Below are 24,210 nucleotides of genomic sequence, written 5' to 3'. Positions count from 1 at the left end.
TCGTAAAAGCGGCGTGAACAGTAATACATTTTTTATTTGAAATTTTCCTTTTTTTCAACAATATTACAAAACGAAAATAAACTTATTCAAAGAATGTATTCTAAAGACGTAACACAGTACATTGCCATTGAATACCTCGATTCTTGAAACAAAGTATGAAATCTACCTATATTAGCAACAGGCCTAAACAAAAGATTTTCCAGTCTGAGGATACTAATATCTATTGTAATATTCCAAGTATTCTACAAAGCTAAGATAATATTTATATATATATATATATATATATTTATGTACCGAATAAATCAATTTTTATTCATACGAAAATAATGCAACTATTCAGTTCACCATCGCAGTTATCTGTCGATCTATGATTCGTCGTTTCTCAAATAATTAATCAGTTTTATCAAGTGTTTCCGCTTTCCATTAACCAATGCTTCAAGGCCTAAAAAGTCACATCCTTTAACTTGTGACTTTGAGGCTGCGTGAATGGCAACTAACTCCGTAGTGCATAAAACATATAGTCCACAGTCATAGCCATTACTTTGCTGTGGTGTATCAACTTCAAGGTATGATCCCAATCTCTTTATGCCAAAGTAGTCTGCAATACTTGTTGCAAAATTTCTTGCAACTTGACTGTTCATACCTTTAGATGAGTCAAAGTGAAAGCATATCCTTTCCAGCTTAGAATATACAAGTAAGCTCCAATGGGTGCCACCAGGACTTTCCTTATCGTCGCAGTTATTTAATGGAAAGAATATGAATGATCTTGACTTTGCTCTAATGGGTTCTAACAGCATGCCATAATCCGAGGGGTCTGTGAGTTTCAGCAGTTGAGTTAATTCTGGGCTAACGAATAATAAACCTTCGGACTGCTCATGCATTTTCTCACCCAGGTATTCAAAGTAAAATCCAATAACTGCATCATTAATCCAATGTGGCCCTTGCAGGAGCTGCACGTCAGTCTCTCTTAGCAAGCTGTCTCGATAGCTCAAGACAATGCTGTTACTCTTGTCAGTTTTCTTAGACATTTTCAATATTGGTAGCAAATTATCAGATTGCAACTCACCGCCGTACTACCAACCCAATGTCTTACGTTTCGCAGGAATGTTTAACCTATAAATCAGTGATGTGGAGTTCATGGTTAATAAGAGATAATAAGCTAGAAGCATGAATGAAGACTTATATCAGTATACTTGTAAGGTATTCAAACATGAAATCAAAATTGTCATACTGCATTACGCAATTGTCAATCATAATTCAAAACAGCACTGATAACATTGTGGTTCTGAGAAATAAGTTACCAAAAATAATGTGGAGACCGATTCAACCCGCTGTTTAACAGGTACTCATCGCTGAGATAGCCTTAATTAGTCTGTTTGACATCTGTTCACGTATTCATTAAAGTGGATAGGACAATGCACTTTAGTATTGTATGCATGATTGTATGTATTGTACTTTTATGTTGACCTTGGGATTTGTTGACTATGGACAGCACACGCAACTTTGTTTACTGGACCTCACTCATGACTGACCAGACAAATGGTGGCGAGTAGCGAAAATCACGAATAGCGCTGACATATCACAAAAATTCATGTAGTAAATAGATCATGGTAAATGGCATGTAAATAAAAATTTAAGTGATTACAGACTATGTTGCAGAGACCACTTTGGTCTAATCTAAGCGTTAACACCGAGGCGAGCCGTCGAGCTTCTTTATCGACAATTTTTTTACACGGCTGACTCAACATGGCCACGTATCACGATGGCCGACCTAAACAAAGAGTTGAATGAATATCTTCTCAGCAGTAAAAATGAAAAGCAATTCAAAATTGGTATACCCTCGGTATCGATACCGAAACCGTCTTTGGGAAAATGGCTAGGAAGAGGGGAAGAGGAGCCGCAAGAGGAGGCTGGATGGTTCAAAGAGACTAAGAAGGACTGCTGTCCCAGCATGGTCGGTATCACGGTCTTTCGTCATAACCTAGAAATATCATATTTTGAGCCACAGGTTCGATGCAGATATGTGAGAAATTTCACTAAAATTAGCCATTCATATGGCCCAGCAGTATATCGACTATTTTTCATCATTCTTTATCAATCGGATGCATTGTATCACAACTTGAAGCATTCAGTCTTTCTCAGAACTTATTCGCCAATTCCTTATTTTAGACAAGACTGCAACGACTGACTGCCTTTGCTGTATGCTTCTTCATGGGAGTTCTGTGCTTCTGTTTGTCTGCAATCTACATTCCTGTGCTGCTGCTGAAAGCAAGAAAATTTGCATTACTCTACTCCCTAGGAAGCCTGTTCTTTCTGATGAGGTATTGTTTTGTCATTTGAAGTCTTAAGCGATGCTATGCTCAATTTTACCTGAAGTTAATATTTAATTTTCCAGTTTTTAAATGAGCATAGCATTGCTTTGCAAACTTAAATAGGACAATCTTCTCATTTATTGTCTTCTTTCAGCTTCTGCTTCTTATGGGGTCCAATGAGTTATCTGCGATCGCTTTTCACCGCAGAAAGAAGGTGCTTCACTATTTCATACTTTACAACGCTGATCGGCACCCTTTACTTCGCGTTGCATTTACAGTCGACACCGTTCACAGTTCTGTGCGCGGTAATGCAGCTGATAGCCATGCTGTCTTTTTTGGTTAGCCATATTCCGGGCGGTACATCAGGACTCATGTTTTTCACAAGGATGTTCAAATCTTCTGTTAGCTCAACTCTGCCCGTATGAGTGTCGATGAATTTTGTGGTTCAAAAAGGATAAGGTGGCTGTCAAACCAGAGTCTGTAATGAGTTGGAAAACGTATTACAAGTCTAGATGATTCTTTATGCTCAATTCAGACTCAATTCAGCACTGCGTCCTTTCTTCGATATCCGTTTATTTATGTGTTCACATAAGTATAGGATCATACTGTTATTAAATTATGTCAAGTATTTATATTTGGATTCGATCGTTCAATAAGAATTTTAGCTTAAATTGGATGACATGGTAGACAAGGACCCACTATATTCACCAAAGAGGAAATAACTTCTGACGAGAGATTGTGTGAATTTACATTCCTTGTAACTAGGCATAAGTTAGCAAAAGCATCAAAAATTAATAACTACCAATTTTCCGCAGTTACAATTGAAAATCAACTCTGAAATGTTTACTACACCAATTATTATCTCATCACGAGGTTGTAATTACGCATACGCTTCATTCGCGAATTATAAACGAGTGTGGAATGACAAACAACCACACACGATTTTGTATTCTCACAATACGTAGTCTATAAAGTTTATTTCAACAGTTTATTTGTTAAAAAAAAAAAAAAATTTAATCAGTATCTCATAGTTATTCATCTGATTGCGCGTAATCCTCAACTTATAATTCCTGTAGTTAGCCTGTAATTATATGCAATATGCTCAAATCCACAGTGACTCAAATAGCGATAGTGTCAATTTATATTGCTGACAATACTCGAACGTCAGTGCAGAGTTGTTGACTGAAGATATACTCTTCCGTCAACAACAGATTGCTTAAAGATTTCGAACATTTTTTTGCAGCTCAATAATCTTGACTCAGTTGTTTAACAATATCATGTAAAGTGAATGGGATATTTTATCAATTAGATATTTCGTAAAATGAATTTGAACTTGTTCTGCAAATCCTCTTATAAACATTTGCAGTAAGTGGGTCGGGAGGGTCGGAAGCGAGTCGTTCAAAATAAGGCGGAGAGTGCGTCACGCGAGACGTTGGCTTTAAGTTACATATATCGATTGCTGAAAATCGAATTTGAGGGCAATTCGATACATTCGAGTGTTGACGTCACGCGAGCGTGATTAACTGTCATTACTCACTTCTTGCCCTTTGGGTGCGAGGGAAGTTGATTCATCCGGCATCTGAGTTATTGTGTCTAATTTTGGAATCAGATCTTTATTAGTAATTAAACTGCTAGTGGTGGTTGATTGTTTAATTCGCTATCTGAAACAGCGGGCGATGGCTAACAACGGTAATTATCAACGAATTGGTATATCGGGCATTATGAGTAACGATATTTTCACAAGTTACATTAAGGTTATGTTATGGTTACGGTTATGTTTGTTACACAGACAAGGAACACGGCGAGGCGTCCGGTGAGGAGGATTCCGAAAAAGAGGTGCCGGAAATCGAGGATGAAAAACCGGGGGAAATATTGATTATCGATCCGGATACCGAGGTTAGTCAGGTTTACTTCTTAGAACATATACTGAGGCTTACTTTTAAATTACTCTGGCAACGCTGCCCATCCGCCGTTGGCGTCTCGATGTTTATTGGCTGAAAATATGTTTGACGTTGCGAATCGTTTAAAGTAAATTGGAAAATTGGGGCATCATATGCAATTACAAAACCAGCTTCGTCTCACTACCCTCGTTATTGCATTCATTTAACACAATGCCGACTCTGTTTCTTTGAACATTCGTTTTTGAGGTTATGAATGGAACAAATGTTCTAACCATCAACAGCTGAGCCAATTAAAACTCATATTTCATACCCGCCACAGAATGTTTGCGCCTGGAATTCGAAATTTTGATTTGTCGCAATAATATTCAGAAATATCGAGCGATTCATATAAAATGTAAACCTGACTGAAGAATTATTTCTCTCAGTTCAAATTTCTGTATGAAGCTATACTAGCTTGATTCGATAATTGCATTGATTGTACTAAATCACAGAATTACGTGTTACAAAACGAAAAAATTTCTCAAGAAAATTCTTCGCCAAAATTTGAGTAAATTCATTAGTTGTTTTTAAGTCCAGGTATGTAATATTTATCCCATCCTGTATTTATTTGTTGTATAAATGAGCAGATAAGTAGTTGTACACGGTTATATTTCTTATTTTTGTCAGGAAGTGGATCTGAATCATTCTCGTTTGACAAAGTTGGAGAATTTAGAACCACTGACTAAAGTTAAACGTTTATGTTTCACGTGGAACTTGATAAAGAAGATTGAAAACTTACATACTTTAACTACACTAGTTGAACTGGAATTGCGCGATAATCAAATTACCGTTATAGAGAATTTAGATGCGCTTGTTAATCTCGAGTGAGTATTGTACTTTGTATTAATAACAAGAATCAGCATTGTTTACTATCATTGTTAGAATATTTCTCGCATTGTTTTCAGAGTCCTGGATCTTTCGTTTAATCGTATTAAGAAATTGGAGGGTCTGGATAATTTGACCAAATTAGATAAGCTGTTCCTTTCATCAAATAGATTATCCGAAATTGAGAATTTATCTCACCTGAAAAATCTTATCATTCTTGAACTGGGTGATAACAAAATAAGAGAAATTAAAAATCTAGACGGGTTGAACAACCTGACGAATTTATTTTTCGGTAAGAACAAAATTACCACAATACAAAATCTCGAAAATTTGACAAATCTCAAAGTAATCAGTCTGCAAGACAACCGTCTTACAAAAATTGAAAATTTGCAAACTCTAACCAAACTGGAGCAGCTCTACTTGTCAGAAAATGGCTTAACATGCATCCAAGGCTTGGATAATTGCCCAGATATAACAACACTTGATGTTGCTAATAACAGAATTAAAAAAATTCAAAACATTGACCATTTGAATAACCTCGAAGATTTTTGGGTAAGTTTGATATCGTTTAAAAATCGTTACTACTTTTTTCACTTTGATAAAATATCAACAACGCAGAAACATTGTATAATTTCCGTAACATTTTACTTTTCTATAGTTTTTATTTCAACTTAACATTTTTCAGATGAACGATAATCACGTAGAGGATTGGGCTACTGTGGAAAATTTGACAGCTAATAAAAAACTCCAAACAGTGTACCTGGAGAGGAATCCTATAGCGAAAGATCCGAATTATAGACGGAAAATGAAACTTTTACTACCTTGGCTTCCACAATTGGATGCGACACTATGTAGATGAGAAAGTAATCGCTGTGATTAAATCATTGAAGGTTTCTCTGTGACGGATTGATGTTCGCACATTTATATCGTTATTTTTTTTTTTTTTTTTTTTTCGAGTACTTCTTCCCAATGTTCAGTACAAACGTGGAGTCCAATGAAATGCCTGTGAAAATGCGTTTTTGGCCCAAAATAGTTTGAATGCACGTTGCACGCACAACAGTGCTGAATTCTGGTCGAACGCGATAACGAAGCGAGAATAATTTCAAACAACAGATAGTGCAGTGCCAAAGGTTTTTGCCATATTCAAATCAATAAGCAAATCATAATTGAATCCAACCATTAATTCAGATGCTAGTCGCACCGGTAATGTTTACGAATAACTCACTTCCAATTGCGATATATGTATGATCAAAGTTCAGACTCAACTTCGCGCACCTTAGAGCAATTACTTAATAGTCGTTTTAAAAAACTATACGTTCCTTCTCCTGGAAGAGAAATACAAACGAACAAATCAAAGTACGCATAATTTGAAAATGAAAGATAAAAAATTGCAGAAGTAAATGCTATATATGTACTATAAATCAACACGGCTGGAGTAGAAAGCTATTTTTCCTCATCATTCTTTCGTCGTTAATAAGGATGATGGTAATTTCACTCAATCACAGCAGTATTGTATGTACTTCCGATTTAGTATAAATGAAATTACGAATTATATCTCAATTCGTGTAAGTTCACAATTGTAAAAATAAAGAGCCTTATATATGCACGCAAACCTTCGATTATAAAAATTGAGTAAAATAAACTGAGAACAACTTTCTCACGACTGTAATAACAATTGCAGTAACGAACAAAATAAAAAAAAATATGATGTAGTGTACGTGCTTACGCAGTTTACGCCTAAAACGTATCGGGTACGTTGTGGTCTGGGTAATCCTCCCGTAAATTCACCGCTTTAAAGTTGACTTTTCAAAAAATACTGCAGTTTTCGCTGCGTTTCATTTTCAGCGACCGCTTGTCGGACCTGTAATTTAATATTCCTTTCAAGATAATCACGAATTACCTTTTCACTTCGGAATTAAATTGAGGGTGTAATCAAATTTACAGCTATATATAACACGTATGAAGATCTGCCATTAGATGCGAAAGAACTTTCGCGACTGTCGATTATCTGACTAGTTCAAAATTAAAATTATAATTTATATTTGATCGATGTTGCCGATTTTATGAACAGAGTTCACTGCAGCGATGTGATCGGTGAGTGCGACGAGGTTTGTTCAACCCGATTCACGTCCGACAAAACCCCGCGAAGCTTCGTGCTTAAGAATCAATTCGCACGATCCAGTTGCATCGCTCGTTATAGATAGTCGCGTGATCTAGCAGTCCCGCTTAAAATACCTTACGGTAGGTAGGTATAACTGATCTATCACACGGTGTGATGACGTTATTACGCTCTTAAGGCCTAGGCCAGAATTACCCTGGCAAGAACTGGGCCAGTTAGCTTCTCGGAGGCGATAGCTACGCCCTCGTCGTTTTCCTCAGCCACTTCCCTCTTCCTGGATCCCACCCCGCGTATTCCCTTTGTCAGGATTTTGATACTCTCGTCAGAGAACACGGGCGCAATCAGTGCTGCTAACGGTGTTTTCTCGATGACCAGACCTGCCAGAGAGAATAAACAAACAACGTCGATTAGGCTTGGACAACGAAAAACACTAAATACTAGATCAATGGGCGTCTACAACTGTCTTGAAATTCAATCAATTATTCCAGTACCGATCCAATAGTTCTAGACTGTGTTTCATTGAGTCAATTTGATCGGAGGTCGACTCCATGCATTATCCGATTATCGCAGGAACTTTTTTTTTCTCTGATTAATCAATACATTTTCTTTACGCATTGACAAACATGTATATGTATAATGTATAATAGATCTTAGAAACTGCAGAAAGCTTCGGCGACCACAAGATCCACTGATTCGTGGCGAGTGTATCGTTATTACCATACAATTGCTGTTGGTCGTGACTGTTGCAACGCGATTTGTGCCGCTATCATACGGTTGAATGTTGAATAATTACCGATCATCTTGACTTCCGCAACTGGTTATCGCGGACCAAGTACATATCTTTCATTCTTATAAATTTATGGAAATTCATTGTGTCTGTTACAACTGACCGGTGGATAATTATTATTGACGGATATGGTTTCTACTTCCGTAACTTTTCACGTAGGTAGGTATGCTTATTAAGACATGCTCGCATCGACTAATCTTCAGAGCTAGTGCAGTGTGTACCTTGTTCGATGCTTTATATTTATCCTTGACATTCGATACGCTCTGCAAGGCAATTTCTCCATTGCCATTCTCTTACCGCGATCCAATTAATTATTTCTAATCAACATCCAGGGCGGTTCAACGTCTCGAAAGTACAAACCATATCATTCGTGTAGAACCTCGATTAGCATGCGGCATGCTCGTTCAAGATATCAGGCGATACAGAAAGCGTTTATATATACCTGTGTAAAAGCTTTGACAATCGGCAGACCAGAAACTGTATCGTTTGATAATATAACCCACCTTCCATGTTGGTCTTTCTTGTTTTCAAAGAAGCGCACATTTGCCCTACCAAGATTCTCTGCGGATTCGTCATTCGCCGTAATATTATGCGATCTGGGTCCAGATAGCCGGGATCGTGAGACGCTTTCCAAGGCTAGCAAAAAAATCAAAAAAGTTAGAAATTCTAGCCCAGAAATCCTACAATATTTTCCTACAGTAGTTTTATTTCTCCTCGAAACGTTACGTACTCAACTCACTTTAAACTGACACATTGGTGATGACTCATCGTCTCTCAAGGCTATCTTTGAGTCTGGCTTTTTCGGACGCTCACTGTTCATGCTCTCGGTATTCAAGCTCGAAAAACTGGACGATCCTTCGTAGCTTTCCCTTTGTTCAATTTGATCGAAAGAGGTTCTCGCCACGAAAGGTTTCGCTTTAGCTCTGATTGATTTATCTGCAAATTTTTTCACGGACGCCTTTCGACTCAATCGAGAACTTCGATCGATGGGATACGAAGAATTTCGCGGCTGTTGTCCCACTTTCATTGACAAAGCCTTTTTAGACGCTTTTAATCCCATAGCGCGTGCTGCTCGCTTCGAAGGCTTGCTTCTCGAAGAATGTGGATATTCTGATTTGCCCAGAAAAGGATCGGTGCTCTGATCAGAAGATACAATCGTTTTTGATTCCGGTTTTAGGGTCAAAAGTTTCATATCGTTTGTCATTATGGCGGTCTGAACGATGAGAGCTCGAGCCGTGTTCCCGGACTTGGAGTTCTTGACAAAAGGATCCGAAATACCGTGAAGTTTTTTCTTTTTTTCGTAATTCCCATGCTTATGTTTTCCTTGTTCTTTATCTTCGTGAGAGGCCGTCGTTACCTCCAATAAATTGCTTTTAGATTTCGCTGCGTTTTCCGGGGTTAATTCGCTCTCATTATCGTCGAGAAAAGAGAAGTCGGGGAATCCCGATTGCTCTGTATCGGGAAGTGAACCCTTCCATTTCGCGTAACAGCATGCGCACGTCATTCTGTTACCTTCAACACTGAAAAACGAAAAACCATGAACTCTATTATTCACTTCGATTCAGTCGAGTTAACGTCTCACTCTGAATGCGGGCAGGAATTGTCAACGTCAAATACGTCCTTCTCTTCGCACGACCCCTTGCAAGGTCTAGACTCCAACAGTTTCTGCCTCTGGCTCTGAAATGACTCGACTTTGACCCTCGCCCCCTTTCCACTTACTGCATTCGGGTCCACGAAGAGATTATTTCGTATCTCTTCGACGAGTCTATGCCACGCTGGAGCGGGTGGCACAGGCAAGGTCTTAGCAACCAGCTCCTTTTCGATGCTGCTCTCGATGCGGGGGTCTATCTCATAGAGGGTGGAGGCCATCGATGTGACGAAGCTACTTGGCGAGGAGACTAGCGGTTGTCCAGTGAGGGATTCTACGAACGCTTGAATGTCGGGGCGTATCAGCATCTTCCTAATCGCAAGCAGACTGCTCGCTGTCGCTACGATCTTCCGCATCTTGGCTGGATTGACCCGTTCGAGTACGTCCATGACGGTATGGACCAGAGCCTGCATCTGATTGTTCACCAGGATTGGAACCGCTTCGTACTCCTTGTTCCTGAGCTCGATGCTCGTCGTCGGGTAGTTGACGAAAATCGGTCTACGGATCTTTCTTGGTTGTCCCAGCGGCCCGGACACCCCGGACAAAATGGAGTTCGAGCACGGCGATAGCGGACCGAGAGTGCTCGGGAAATTTTGAAAAGGGGATTTGGTGCTCGATGTTTTCGAGACTCTGGAGGATAGCGCTTGATTGCTAGGCTTTATGGTAACGATTTGCGGGGCAGCTTCCGGCAGGTCCATAGAGAGCAGAGGCATCCCGCTGGAATCCGGACTGGCTCGCTTCAGCGTTGTGATGCTGGGATCGGTCCTACGGGAAGAAGTCGCGGATTTCCTGGACAGGCTCTGAAAGGCCGAGATTCTCGAGGTGCCAGCAAATCTCTGGGTTGTCCAGCCTCTGATCGAGGTCGCGGTCATCACGCGGCGGGATATCTCGTCTTCGTCATCATCGAGGCGAAAGGAGATGCTCTGATCGTCCACGTTTTTAACCACGCTCGAACTACCGCGTCTGAATCTTTTGCGGCGGGATACTTCGGCGATGGCCTGCTTGATCTTAAGTTCCTGGGCGGCACCGAGCAAAGAATAAACGTGCGGCGGGATGATAGTGAGCTTGCCAATATCGTTCGGAACCATCGTGGTGAGTTTTTGATTCGCCGCGAGGGCCATGCCGACGTCTGGATTCTCCGCCAGGTACTTTTCGTATTTTTCCTGAAAATCCTCGACGAGCTCGTTCTCGGCATCCTTTAACATCGGGTCCTTGTGCCGCTTGACTTCGTCCGAAAAATCCGTAACTTCATCGACGTTTCGTTCAAGTTCGACCACGTAGCACGGTAGAATGTTGTTCCAGGCACCCCCGAAACGCTGCTGCTTACCTGCCGCGTTGGTTTAGGTTCAGGTTTAGAGTAGTTAGATCGTTTATCTCAAACAGACTAGGTGCATCCGGCGTTGACCGGTCTTAGTGTACCCATGTACTCGACGTCGGACGAACGGTCAAGTACTGGCCGATAAAATTTTGGAAACTTGAAAAAACACGACTTTGGAAAGTCGTCGGCCATGCCGCGTCGTTCGAAGACCCACGTTAAGCGGATGGGACGCATGACGTGTCTCGAACCTTCGACTCAATAATCCCGTCAAACGGAGCTACCTAGTTTCCACCTATTGTCATCAGCCGCGAACGTCCTTCTCGCGTGTCTCACGGTGACAATCGTGAGTCAACAGACACGAAGAGAGATATTAAATTCTCGTCAACGCGTCCGCAGCTTCCGCCTCACCTTCGTCCGTGAACGAAGCGGCCCGTCCGACGTTCGATAATTCACCGGACCCAGAATCTGGACAGTGGGCAGTGAGGACGTGGAGACAGAGGACTTTGTCCGGGTCGACCTCGCCATCGGTGAAGATCATTGAGTGGACGGCGTCGTAGAGGTCGGTCGATATCCTTCGCGGCCGTTTGTCTCCGGCCCTTATAGCCCCGGTGCAATGATAACAGAACCCCGGATTGTGCGTGTCGTACATGCGAACGTCGACGGCCTGCAGTGACAGAGCCGAAATAGAGATCAGTGCCAAGAGCCAGAGATGGCGGCAAGTGGACGATGATCGCCGACAGTGTCCCACTTATCTAATTGACAAACAAAGCGTTGTACGACAAGAAGAAACGGGGAAAGAGGATGAAGCGTGTCTCTTACATCGGAGCCGGAAGACAACCGCGGTACCTCGTACTTCTTCAGCCTGGACCTGAACCGGTGACGAATAGTCTCGATCATTCGTATATCGGTTCGTTCGTTCCCCTCGATTTTCTTAATTTCCTGAAGTAGTTTGCGGTTACGTTTATCGCTTGGTATCCCCCGGTACAAATGCATAATCGTGATATTTATGAAACGCTGAATTTCTCCTGAAAAATAAGATAAATTACAAACGGTACTTTGTCACGTCGAGTCCATTAAAAGAAAGAAGAAAGATCTCGTTACCGCTTACAGCCAACTTCAGTGAGTGCCTCAATGTCTATTAGCGTCTCGCTCTCTTCTCTCCGGTTCGTAAATTTTCAATGGCTAAGTATTTATTACATAGAACGGCGCATCGGTTTTGTCTATGGTCGACTGCAGCGACGGTTGTACGTACATACATATATACCTACATATGTACGTATGTATTAATATCGGTCACGTGCCTGCCGACGGTGCGGTGCGGCTTTAAGGTGACGCGCGATCTGTCCGCGCGGTCCTTGGCGACCGACAGCGAAGCGGGAGTCGGTCGCCGGCTGTTCACAACGATGAATTTCAGTCGAGGCTCGCCACGCAGACCGTAAACACAGCCGCAGCTCAGGCCTCAATCCCCGGAGCAGAAGCATCAGTTCGAACCGAACTCAGCAACGAAGTCGCAGCGTTGTTCGATGTTCTTCTGTTCGCGCTCATCGTTCACCCGCGCAGCAGCCTCCCCCCCACTTCGCGTCGAGATCTCACTCTCTCTCTCTCTGTTCTCTTCTCTTGTCTTCTCTTCTCTTCTTCCCCCCCACCACCTCGTGGGATCTCATTCTCTCTCTTTCTTTCGCCCCGCCACTGCAGCGAATCGAGGCGGCAGTAAGCAGGTAACCAAACCGAGTCTCCTCCGGCAGCTTTTGCGCGGCTCCTAAGTATCCGCACACCGCGCGTTTCGTTACAAAACGCCCGGGAACCCTTCCACTGTGTTTACCTTCTCGCGGCGCGTAATCCGGCGATTGGCAGTCGCTGCAGCTAAGCCGGTTCGACGCGAAGTGAGAGTCGTTCAACGGCTACGCGATTCTTGTTTCACGTACTCGCGAGCACCCGATTTTCTACCTACGTTCCGAAGGGTTTGGACTATTTTCTCGGCTAACCTGTGACATTTTGCCACTTTTTACGTGGACCGCGGACTGTGCGGAACCGTTTTGTTGCCAACCGTCATCGAGGTGAACCAGTACGAACTATTACGACACTCTGTGTGGTGAACGGAAAGGTAGTGCCAGTGTCGTGGTTCGATGCGGAGGTGATATCGAGAAGTTAACGTCGTCGATGTGACGAACTTCGTTGTGCTGATAACTTCATATCGATGAAAAAAGAAAATCTGTACGCAAGCCACTCGAGTACCGGTTTTTCAAATACGTACCTAGTTGTGGTTGAAATTAGCCATTTTTAAAGAGCCGTAATTATGCGCCGAATCTCGAACCGATTATCGATCGAACGAGCGGGGCAAACCTGATCTGGTTGACCGTTTACACGTACACGTCCTACCTGTAGTCCCACGTCGCGTCGCGTCGCGATTATTATTTGGCTTCAGGATACGGAGTCATTTATTTCAGTGATGATCATCGCCTCGCGGTCAACGGATCGAGTTGACTTTCGGTTGTAGAGAGAGGCGTGTGTGGGTTCCAGTGTGTTGTTTCATATACCTACGCGTAGAATTTTGAAAAGTGATCAGTTCTATAAAAAGCCATTAACGGCACTCTGACATTCGCGCGAGGAATTACCGCACGAAGCTATCGAGGTGTTGATCCAGCTGTTCTTCTGAGCACCGCGACCGTCGAGATAATATTTTCTGTTTCTTTTCAAATTTTCGTGCATCAAAGAAAATAACTGTGAAAAAGAAGAAAAATATGCCAAATATTTGCCCTAAACTCGTTCGTTGCTTGCTGCAACAATACTCCGCGTAACGATTAGCCAAAATTATACACGAGCGAGCAATGAGATCAGTTCTATATACGTAAGATTGATACACAAATTGTCCGGACGAGTGAAGAAAAATATCAAGACACGCTCGCGATGCAGCTAATCATCCAGCCTGCCGCTTATTGTTAGCGTTAGTGACAACCCGGAACATCCGAGCGGATATCGACGATTAAAACGGTCGCTCAATTCGTTAACAGCATGGAATTTGGAAGCTACAGAAGCACCGGACCCCGGGTCAGGGTTCGCCGTCGAGGTGAACTCGGCCGAAGGCTCACCAGGAGGTTGTCCCTCGTCGCAAAGGTTCCGGCAGCTATTCTACAACGGGCGAATCCTCCGGAGCCGAGAGCCGTTGAAATTACCGCAATAGCGCCGGACAAGACGCAGCTAACGGTGAGTGAATTTCCTCTCAAAGAGTATATCTATCGTCCGCGTGACGTTCGTTGGTTCTTTTTTTTTCTTGTTTTTTTTTTTTTTTTTTTTAAAACCTTTTCCGTGTATTTTTACATCCGTTAAAACTTGGGACTGTAATATCGACGACTTGAAAGCGGATCAAAGCCGTCCTGCGAGCAGCTAATAGAAAACAGTCTCGCTTCATCGAGCTGGATATCTGCGGTTTGGTTTTCAATTTTTAATCAATTCCGCAAACCTGTGCGAGTGACACGATTTAGCGAATTTATGCCACAGCGGTGCAGACGACACTATTTCCGGTCACGCACGGCAGGGAAGTTCGGCCACCTGGAGAAATATGCGGATGCGAAATCGAAACTCGCCGGTACTCATAATTTACGTGGTTGAAGTTAATAACGTTATCGTAACGAGACGTTGAGGAAAAAAATCACTATTTCCTTAATCTTACAATAACTTTGAAAGAACTATGAGATTTCGAATTATGAGTTGACTGAATTTCAGACAATCCCAAAATGGCGAGATAGTGGTTTTTCCTCAGCATGAATCGTTACGATAACGTTACTAACTTCAATATGATCCTGGTTTGTAATTAGTTCGCACATCGGTCATGCGCAAACACGACAGGTGGACCGCTTGCAGAGATGAACAATCCGGTTAAAATGGCTCACCTGCCTTATATTATATATATATATGTATATATATATGTATACTCTGGGCTATTGTCCACCGGCGTTGATTTTCCACTCGTCATTGACGTCGAGTATTCACGTAGCATCGCAATCTCCTCTCCTCGCATTCATCAGCGCCATGCCGGCTGACTCTGGTGTGTATAAACCAGGATCGCGCGAATGCCTGCATCCATCGACGACCGTAATCTCGCATCCGCGATGTTTCGTTTGTATCGCTGTTGCACCGCTGGCCGATACCTCCGGCATTGTTTTACTGCACTGTTGTTTCAATTTAAATCGTGCAGGGAAGAAAGTGTAATGTATAATATACACGCGTGCATAGCTTTCTATTTTATCGCACGGTGAAATGTTTTGACCGTTGAATTTTAATCGGCTTATATACTTATACAGGTGTTATATTATTCCAATTTCGACTACACGCTTTGCATCAGCAGAGGACGATGACGCGAAGATGCAGAGCTCGAGATTTGTGTAAAATTAATTGACCCCTTTTTTTCTTCATCGGGGAAAGAATACTTTCTACTGCAATTTTTTTTTTTTATTCCTTCACGTTACGCAATTTAGGAACTGACCGGGGAAAATCATAACGCGTAGGAGTACGTATGTGGCCATTGGTTCGGAGGTTGAATTTTGCGGAGCAAAACTTTGTGAGAATTTCTAACTGTTATACGGCACCACGGGCGTGAAATGGTCCCTGCTCTGGTTACCAGAGCAAAAAGTCACGGGACCTTATGTCCGGTGGCTGACTACTTGAATACACCTTAACCCGAAACAATAGGACTTAAAGGTGGATACGTCGGAGGCACGAGCGCATTAGGAACTCGTGAAAAGAGCTCTTTCACGGAAAAAGTATTTATGTAAAATGATGTGCGCGTTATATTCGCGGGTATGACTCAGGCGTAATTGGTTGTACGGTTACGTCGTATGTGATAGCGTTACTTGTGCAGAGGGGCACGCTAACGATTTTCCTGGTGTTAGAGAAAGTCATTTCGAGCACATTAATTGCGCGTGTATAATACATATCGAAATTGAAACGGAACGCTTCCGTTCTAATTGTTGACTTAGGCGAATCGTACCGACTCGCCTGTTCGTCGTTGCATCTGGAGTGAATCGAATCCGTTCGTTTCAGACAAGTCTGGAATATTCTCAGACACCGATGTCCAGTAAATCTCTGAGATACAAAGTGCGCCACCTAATCGCGCGATCAAATCTAATTGTAAGATCCCGCTCAACAGCAAAGCTGCAGTTGTTTGGTTCGGTCTTCACAATCGATACTTTCTTGCATTTTTACTTTTTGTGCAAACGCGCGAATATTTTACATTCGCAGGTTTTTCCCTTCCGCCCGAATTGTTTAACAATTATGTTTACAGTCGTAATAATGATTTATATCAGTACTCGAGAAAGGATCGTGCGTTTCTCGTCACGTGTAGAAGAATGGAACGAAAGCTAATCATTCGCTGGCAAAACACGAGCATTCCCGCATCCACACGAATTTGTATTTTCAGCTTGCATTCCAGACGAGCGAGACAAATCGTTATGCAACTTATACTTCGGGCCTGTACAGTGACGCAAAAGTATCCATCGTACCTTATACCTCAATCCTCCGGAAACCCTCACCAGCCAGTAACGACGTTCTCTTGTAAAGATCTTAATTTCGAATCGTTATCTTACCTCGTACGTAGCTGCCTAAGTACGCTAATATGTCCGCAAAGTGCTTTGCAGCAGGTACGTAGGTACATTGTTCTAGGATTTATGCATCTCAAGAAGAGACAGAGTACAGGCCAACGTCTTCGTAAGCTGTGCAAAACGACGTAACTTTTGCCTCCTCATAATACCTCAGATCATAAAATGAAGATAAGAGATATTTGCAGGATACTTGACCATTAATGGTATACTCGGAATGTTGTGCGTACCCCCGCTTTTTTTCTCGGTAAAACGGGGCTACCCTCAGGTATAACACGCCGCCATCATTGTACCTGTAGCTATTATGCCCGTGCCTGTTCGCATTGAGTAGGAAATTGTAAGCGTGGTTAACACTTCTGCACCCTCCGCATCTACGCAGCTACCTTTTCACCCGGGAGGGAATATTTTTGGCGGTGACAATCGGGCTGCAGTCGGTGGTTCAATACTAGGCTGCTGGTCTATTCTTAACGTGGAGTCTTGTTGTGAGACCGCGCCGTCTACCTGGGACCAATCGTTGGCTACCGATCATCGCGTAACTTCCTCGAAACGGGGTCGAATGCTTTCGTTGCACGTTATTCCTTAGCTCCTAATAAACCTCGACGGGCACAACGCTGTACCCAGATTATCGGCACTCAATTTTGATCGATCCTCACCAGGCTGATCGTATCTCACAGTCAATAATACAGCTATTGCTCCATAAATTAAATCGATGCTTAAGGTCGGATCTTGCATAATCGGTAAAGTGACGAACAGCCGCACTAGGCTTTTATCATGATCACTATATGTATACGGACCATGGATTGTCGTTCGCTGTTCAATGAACTCGTACGTGTAAAAGGTACCGAATTACCACCGGATTGGATCAGGGTCACACCAATTAGGACTGAGCCTTTCGGTATAGAGACTGCAAATGAGATTTCTTAATTTTATGTTCAAGTACGGAGGGCTGTTAGATTTGTTTGTATTTCTCCCAGCAGGTATTGACGAAATTCCAAGCCAGTTTATTTATTGAGGCAGTTAATATTTGAAATACGAGTAAAGCGTGTAGGTAGGTATAGTGAATAATTTCAGTTTCGAAATTGTCAATATTTGAAACGATCCTTCCTGTCTCTTACGAGGAATACGATTTCCGTAGGATAAAGGAGTTGAAATAGACGACCGTACGAAGGTAATACATTTTATTTGACACAGTGAGACTGAAACAAATTCCATATTCGTGTTTTTTTGGATAATCTTATGTGGGAAAAGGACAAACTTCGACATAACAACCGGCAAATCAGAGAAGCGCCATAGTTTCCAAGTGAAATTTTTTCCTGCACAAATTCTGGAGTCGTTCAATTCCATCGCGTCTGTCCTTGCGTGCTTGAAACTCCCAGGCATCAAGAAGCAGGTTGTAGTATCGTTGAGTTTTGAAGAAGCAGTGATACCTGTGACTCTCGGAAGTTGGAAAAACCTTTTCGAAATTTCCAATCTGAGTGATTTCGTCCTCGTATCTAATGAGCTGCCGAACATCGTCCCTAGTCAGATCCCTGATAATGGCGAAAATATAATTGGCGCGTTCCGGCGACCTGAGGAATTCCCTCTGCTTCCGTTTCTCCTCCTCCCCGAGACTCGTGCTGTAGATCCGTTCGTCCTGGCGCATTCTCCGGCACTGAAATTCCTTGACCAGTTGCCGCTCCTCGAATACAGTCATGTTTGAGGGCAGCTGATATCCCGCCATGTTGAAAACGCTCCTAATCAGTGGAGCCTTGACGGTCACATCCAAGGACGAGTCGGTATGCAGAGAGGGTAAGGTGTTGACTTCCAAAAGCCAAGGCTTGTAGTCCTCATCGAGAATAACATCGAAACCGTAAAGCTCGTAGCAGGCGTACGTCGAGGCTACGTTCTCCCTGATCTTCGCGCGTATCGACGCCTCCCCACCGATTAGCGTCTTCACGACGATGTCCTTGATCAGGCCCCACAAGGCCTTTACGTCGACGTTGTCCCTGGCCAAGAAGGCCCACAGGGTGCTGAAGGACCATTTGTGACCGTAACAGGAGCTCGCGTTACCGTCGTTGACAACGTAGTTAGGGCTGTATTTGTTGATGCTGGTGTTTGTCAGGTGCATGAAACGGTCGTTGAGGTTCTTCGAATTGTCGACATACTTGACGGACGCGAACCGCACGAGTCCCTCGGAGTAGACGTAGATCCTGAGGGGGTCGATGCTGGTCGCCAGGACGTAGACTCGCAGGTCGAACTTCCTTCCGTGTATCAGTTTCGGCCTGGTCAAGTAGCGTTGGACGATGACGAGGTGCCACTTGGGCACTTCCCACCACTGATCGATGACTCGAATCCCTTGTCCACGTCCCGACGACGGCGGTTTCACGATCCATCTCTGTCCGAGGTTCCTTCTCCAAGCCTTCTTCAGCCTCCCCATGTCCCGGGGAAGGATAAACGTCTCGGGCACAAAGCCGAACTCTTCTTTACCAAACACTCTCCTCAGGCGACTAAAGTTTCTCCACAACTGATCCTTGCAGCCGAGATTGTGCGATCCGGGGAAACAGTTGAGCTTTTGGAAGCATTTCACCTCCTTGAACAGCGCCGCGTCTTTCACCGAGTGACCCCATGTACCTGACCAGTCCTCCGCCTCTGTAACCAGACGATATCCCGACTTCCGAAGCGTTCGAATCACTATCCTCGGTGTTACTCCGCTCAGTTTCCACTTCAAGTACTTGCTGATACTGCTGGACAGCTTTGGGCACTTGCAATTTATCGAGTGAAACAACACGTAGGGAGCCACGAACGGGAAGAGACTTCTCCGCATCGGGACTTCGTCCTGGATCTGGTCCCCGGAACCCTCTTTCTGCAGGCTCGCGTCAGTTTGTTCCAAGGGGCGAAGGATGTACTCGGTTGTTTCGTCGTAGGACAAGGACTCGCTCTTTGCATCGTTTCCGTACCTAGTATTGTCACATCGAAATATAACCCCATCGCTGGCGCTAGTGGTCACGTTACTCTTATCATAAAACACGGTTTTTGGGTCGTCCGGTGAGACGTCCTCTTGTTTGAAAAGCATTTCTTTTGTTTTTTGGTTTTAATTGATTTTATAATTTTTACCAAACCGAAGATGGTTACGCTCTGAAGTACTGAAAATTTTTACAAATACATTTCTGCAGCGAAACGCGCGAGCTGTCACGTCATTTTAAACAGCTAGAGGCTTCACCATGGTGGAAGGATTACAGCTAATTTCAGAGCTGTTATCAGTAGTCATTGGATACCATCTGTTACAGTTTATTTTCTCTCCGGTAATTTGGGCATGATTGGAAAGCTCGTTCTGAACAAGGTACTAGCTGCATAATTGATCGTGCCAATTCGGTGTATAGTTTCAAGTGGAATCAGCTCGTTACGCATTAGCAGAAAAGGCCTGCAGTCTGTCGCACTCGTATCGAATGATTCACGATTTATTCCCTGTTGAAAAATGAATGAAAAGTGGGTGTAGCCTGGTGCCAGGATGCGACTGAGGTGTGCTCGGTCACCGTAACGAATCCGCGTTATACACAGCCTAGAACGAAACCAGACTGTCTCTACATCGACTTTACCTATTCCGACCATCTCGAAAATTAGACCGACCAGTTTATGGATCTCGCTCAGTCTCACTCTACTAATTCGCGGGAAGCTAAACGCACGATCTTGAAGTCAGGGTTTGTTAATTACATCCTCGAGAAATAAGGGCACTTGAATGGACGTAAGCTGACCATAGCATCGACGCGCTGATGGTTTCGTCACAGGGTTTCGAAATGACAACGTGGCGTACGGGTTTTAATAATAAATCTCGACAGGAAAATGTTGGCGATGATTTACTAGTAAGGCATATCTCACTGTTCTCTGCAATAGCTGCATGTAATTGCTGCAACAAAGGGTGTCGACTCATTCTACCGTTGGATAATTTCCCCCGAGATCACGATCTATTCCAGCGATCATTATGAATCGTCGCAATTGCCGAATCTCTATCGGCAATCATTCAAATCGTCCGTGAAAGTGACCAATCACAGGCCAATTACGACACTCCCAGTCTTCCAAGACAGGAAGTTTAATATTTGCCGCTAAAATTGTGCATAGTATACATTCGAAAGTTAAAGATAACTCCTCGTATCGCACAACATACACCCTTTACAGCGTGCTGTAGAATAGCCTGTGGTCAGTTGATACTGTGCAGCGGCATGCACACTGCGGAAGGACGACCAGCCAGCAAACGCTCCGACTCTGATTTATGATACCATAAAAGTCGGTGCAATGAAGCTTTTGAAAAGCTACACATTTGACCACTAGTCCCATTCCCGCACTCCCGTATCACGCACCTCGTCATCGTTTCACACATGCGTAAGGACGTTTGGAGAAGCGCAAAATTTATTAATCCCGTATATTATTTGACCTACAATAACGGTTCGCGTCCCGGTACATTATTTTTACCGGAACTTGACCCCCTGAAATCGAACGGATGCACCAGCTCGTTCTAGTTTCTTGCGACCGGTTCCTCCTCCTCCACATCGTCATCTTCCTCCTTTTATTTTATACCTCGTCGTAAATCGGCTTGTCGGCGACGCTGGCGCCGGTATTTCACGATAACGTAAACACATTCTGCACCGGCTGCAGGGGGCTGGGAGGCTGCTAACGCCCCACACCGATAACTTCGACATCTGGAGCCGACCCACGCGCGCCTGGTGGAGTCCAGGGTTGCTATACGTGGCGTGTTGTCAACGCAGGCCTGCATCATGCTAAAAATATAATTCGTCTAGTTTGGTGTTCGGATCAGGTATTGCTTACTAACTTACTGCGTACAGCAGCGGCCGTAAGGTCCAAATTGATTCTAGACCACATGTAACGGCACGGTAATTGAGCAATTTAAATTACACATATTATGCGACTCGCACGTATGATTTCGAGCCTTTTTATTTACCTAGCAGAATTGTTTATTTAGGTATTTGTTAATTTTTTTTTTATTCCGAAACGAGGTCCTTAAGTCCTTGAAATTATTGTACTCTCGCTGCACGGATGAATCGCGGCCCATGAGATGATTAATCGGGAACACGTCGTCATTATTCCTCTACGTTGTACATGGGTATTGTTGATGTACGTGTATCCCTTCGAATCGCCGTCTGTTTGTACACGCGTTGTGTAAGCGTATAAACGCAGTTCTTTCCCGAGGAACAATTAAGCGCAGCTATCGATATGCCGGTTCGTGATCCAATCCTCCAAGGTCGGGCAGAACGGACCGCAGATCTTTAACCACTGATTACTATGCATACCTACTTTTACTCTCTCGCTGTGTTATTGTTATTGCAATCATCGCCGCGTAAGATAACTCGTGCTTTTATATTCGCTGCACGGGTATCAACCGCATCTCTGCGCGGTGACTTCATCGTCGTCTATCGGCTACTCGAACCTGCCACATAATTAATATACACACCTGCGCTGTTTATCCTGGTTCGTTATTAAAGGAAGATTCTAATCACGATTTCCGAATCTGATGTACGCATGTATTATTTATTTTTATTTTTTGTTTGTTTTCTTCATTTGCTTTCTGCAATATTTTCTGTCTTACAGGAATATATTCTACAGCCGTTTACAATTACACTAAATGTAATCAACCGTGTGTCAGAAAATCGAGACCGACTAGTTAATGATAGTGAAATATACTCTGCCGAAGTCCTGAGCCCGAACTATTTTCCATCTTCAAGTTCGCGACGTGATATGTCAGAGTTTAAACTTTATCGGTTACGCAAGTCGCGAATATGTTTACATGTTATATCAACACTACTTGTTGAACAAAATCGTAATATTTATAACATTTATAGGATCACCAGGCGGTAGGGAGCGCCGAATTGCAGACCGCTGCCGAACAGCTGCGAAGGTTAAAGAACCGACTCAAGCATACATTATACTATAGGTATCACATGCGTGTAACTTGGGGGGCTTTCTAAATTATTGGAACGCCTTTTTCTCGTCCGTGTGCTTGATCGTACTCGGAATAACGTTTGCGCGAGTGATCCTTCGACAACTATCGTGTATATAAGATGATGTATACCGTACACACGCAAACCGCGAACGAGCCTAAAGCAGAGTTTGTACTCGTTAATTTATTCCGTATTGTTTAATGTTAATATGGATAACTGCACGAGCCTTGGACTTTTTGATTTATAAGTACGATCGGCTCTGGTCGATCGGCCACGGAGAAAACAACTCCAAAATTAGAAGTCACGCTGCTACGACGCAGGATCCAGGAGAGCCATCGTCTCGAGATATTTGCAAATATATTTTCGCATCTCGTAACGCGACGCCGTCGTGTAATATTGACGGAAACGCCCACCGACTATCCCCGCCGCGTGCTGTTTTATATCGAATTAATACCCACTTCCGCAATGTCGCTCCTACGTGTACCTGCAGTTATACCTGCGGGCTGGACACGCGAGATTGTGTACCTGTACCGCATGCATGTACGTATGTATAATATCGCAGTTGATCCCCGGAGACAAACCTTCGAGAATTACCGTACGATATTGCGTGCAAGGTATATTCTCAATCACAATTTGTCCTTCGAGGCAAGGAAGGAATATCTGTGATCAGCGAGCGCGGTGCACGTCGCTGTTCCCACGGGAGAACCAGCTTGCTCACTGAGCACACACGCGGTATATGAATTCATAACCACCGTCACGCTCGATCGCGAAAATACCAGTTTTCCAACATGCGTTCGCATCGGTAAAAGATATCTGCGAAGCGTCCGCCGTTCGCCTGCGATTACAATACTTTTTCGCCTTATCACACTATCTCTGCGGAAGAATATCCTCACGGAACGCCACGAATCAGCGGATGTCCGAAGACGATCAGCGTCACGTGTTTACCGCACACGGTGTCAATGCCGAAACGAGCGGTTGACCAAGTACGTGTTATGGGGAAAAAATTTGCGCGGTGTAAATCGCGCACGTGCCGAGGCCTGCCTCCCAACTCTTTCACGTATCTACGTAGATACGTAGGAAATAATACCTGTAATTCCCGTGATACGCCGAAGCAGCTTTAATAGAGAAGAGGCGGAGAGACGTGCGGATATGTCAAGTGGTCGGCAGCACAGGGGCCGTGTCGAGAAGTACTTTTTGATTGGTATATACACACATGGAAACACATATGCGGTTGACACGCTTCGGCCGAGTCGATGGTAATCTCTCTCCATGTTAAGATAGTCACCGGCACGAGGAACGCAGAGGGAGAGACTGACCGATAGAGAATCAGAGAGACAGAGAGAGAGGAGAGGAGAGGAGAAGAGAGGAGGCTCAGGCTTACCTTAGGCTTACCTTTGGTTACCGACAAGCTCGCGGACGCCAAGGACGGACGCGTCGTGACGCAGTTTGCAAACACGCACCTACGCGCACCTCATCATTCATTGATATTCCTTTTGCGCGCATTCTATAAAGAAGATGAGAAAAAGAGGAGCGAAAAACGAAGAATTAAGTAGGTACGAACATTTTTCACGCCATTTCAAGCCATTCGACTGACTACTTTGAGTCTTCGAGAAGAGCAGAGGAAGATTCGCGATGAATTAACCATGCAGACTGCAACATGTATATATGTATAAGTTAAGTTTGAGGAGAGGATGAATTCAGACGAATGGTTTTTAGGCGAAACTCCGAGTCTCCAAA

The 24,210-nt window shown here is 43.6% G+C and overlaps 5 protein-coding genes across 11 annotated transcripts in view; 3 read left to right on the top strand and 2 right to left on the bottom strand.

The window, feature by feature from the left end:
• Positions 1–63: 63 nt before the first annotated feature.
• LOC107223598 (sentrin-specific protease 8) lies at positions 64–1,589 on the bottom strand. 2 transcript variants are annotated; one of them, XM_046746570.1, is made up of 2 exons: positions 1,468–1,589; positions 64–1,113 (listed from the first exon to the last, which is right to left on the bottom strand). In XM_046746570.1, exon 2 carries the CDS (start codon positions 1,026–1,028, stop codon positions 366–368), a length of 663 nt encoding a protein of 220 aa, XP_046602526.1. In that variant the 5' UTR covers positions 1,029–1,113; positions 1,468–1,589; the 3' UTR covers positions 64–365. The 2 variants fall into 2 exon arrangements, with proteins under 2 accessions (XP_046602526.1, XP_015518814.2); XM_015663328.2 differs by lacking the exon at positions 1,468–1,589 and adding an exon at positions 1,302–1,443.
• A 173-nt stretch (positions 1,590–1,762) lies between these two features.
• Positions 1,763–3,638, top strand: LOC107223599 (protein transport protein SFT2). The gene is made up of 3 exons (XM_015663329.2): positions 1,763–1,954; positions 2,170–2,321; positions 2,467–3,638. Exons 1-3 carry the CDS (start codon positions 1,763–1,765, stop codon positions 2,735–2,737), a joined length of 615 nt encoding a protein of 204 aa, XP_015518815.1. The 3' UTR covers positions 2,738–3,638.
• A 175-nt stretch (positions 3,639–3,813) lies between these two features.
• On the top strand, positions 3,814–5,972 carry LOC107223600 (protein phosphatase 1 regulatory subunit 7). 2 transcript variants are annotated; one of them, XM_015663330.2, is made up of 5 exons: positions 3,814–4,019; positions 4,102–4,208; positions 4,880–5,076; positions 5,158–5,629; positions 5,763–5,972. In XM_015663330.2, the coding sequence occupies exons 1-5, from the start codon at positions 3,989–3,991 to the stop codon at positions 5,934–5,936; spliced, it is 981 nt and encodes a 326-aa protein (XP_015518816.2). In that variant the 5' UTR covers positions 3,814–3,988; the 3' UTR covers positions 5,937–5,972. The 2 variants fall into 2 exon arrangements, with proteins under 2 accessions (XP_015518816.2, XP_015518817.2); XM_015663331.2 differs by having other exon boundaries at positions 3,820–4,001.
• A 251-nt stretch (positions 5,973–6,223) lies between these two features.
• Positions 6,224–12,351, bottom strand: LOC107223586. Of its 2 annotated transcripts, none has more exons than XM_046746565.1 (5): positions 12,051–12,351; positions 8,714–11,974; positions 8,487–8,619; positions 7,392–7,573; positions 6,224–6,938 (listed from the first exon to the last, which is right to left on the bottom strand). In XM_046746565.1, exon 2 carries the CDS (start codon positions 10,834–10,836, stop codon positions 9,562–9,564), a length of 1,275 nt encoding a protein of 424 aa, XP_046602521.1. In that variant the 5' UTR covers positions 10,837–11,974; positions 12,051–12,351; the 3' UTR covers positions 6,224–6,938; positions 7,392–7,573; positions 8,487–8,619; positions 8,714–9,561. The 2 variants fall into 2 exon arrangements, with proteins under 2 accessions (XP_046602521.1, XP_046602520.1); XM_046746564.1 differs by having other exon boundaries at positions 8,723–11,974.
• A 31-nt stretch (positions 12,352–12,382) lies between these two features.
• Positions 12,383–24,210, top strand: part of LOC107223587 — a 107,139-nt gene continuing 95,311 nt past the window's right edge. For 3 of the 4 annotated variants that reach the window (XM_046746568.1, XM_046746569.1, XM_046746567.1), the window contains exon 1: positions 12,386–14,153. In XM_046746568.1, coding sequence (XP_046602524.1) covers positions 13,962–14,153 — 192 coding nt within the window. In that variant the 5' untranslated portion in view covers positions 12,386–13,961. Of the gene's footprint in view, positions 14,154–24,210 lie in introns of all 4 variants that reach the window. The other variant, XM_046746566.1, reaches the window with a different exon arrangement.

Source organism: Neodiprion lecontei, chromosome 1 (assembly GCF_021901455.1).
Source record: "Neodiprion lecontei isolate iyNeoLeco1 chromosome 1, iyNeoLeco1.1, whole genome shotgun sequence".
Lineage (NCBI taxonomy): Eukaryota > Metazoa > Arthropoda > Insecta > Hymenoptera > Diprionidae > Neodiprion > Neodiprion lecontei.
This window is presented reverse-complemented; position numbering and strand designations above follow the sequence as displayed.

Coding starts and splice junctions, on each gene's coding strand:
- LOC107223598 (XM_046746570.1), bottom strand. CDS start 1,028: ATGTCTAAGAAAACTGACAAGAGTAACAGCATTGTCTTGAGCTATCGA.
- LOC107223599 (XM_015663329.2), top strand. CDS start 1,763: ATGGCCGACCTAAACAAAGAGTTGAATGAATATCTTCTCAGCAGTAAA. Junction 1,955..2,169: donor AGGACTGCTGTCCCAGCATG/GTCGGTATCACG, acceptor TCCTTATTTTAG/ACAAGACTGCAACGACTGAC. Junction 2,322..2,466: donor AGCCTGTTCTTTCTGATGAG/GTATTGTTTTGT, acceptor GTCTTCTTTCAG/CTTCTGCTTCTTATGGGGTC.
- LOC107223600 (XM_015663330.2), top strand. CDS start 3,989: ATGGCTAACAACGGTAATTATCAACGAATTG. Junction 4,209..4,879: donor TTATCGATCCGGATACCGAG/GTTAGTCAGGTT, acceptor TATTTTTGTCAG/GAAGTGGATCTGAATCATTC. Junction 5,630..5,762: donor ATAACCTCGAAGATTTTTGG/GTAAGTTTGATA, acceptor AACATTTTTCAG/ATGAACGATAATCACGTAGA.
- LOC107223586 (XM_046746565.1), bottom strand. CDS start 10,836: ATGTTAAAGGATGCCGAGAACGAGCTCGTCGAGGATTTTCAGGAAAAA.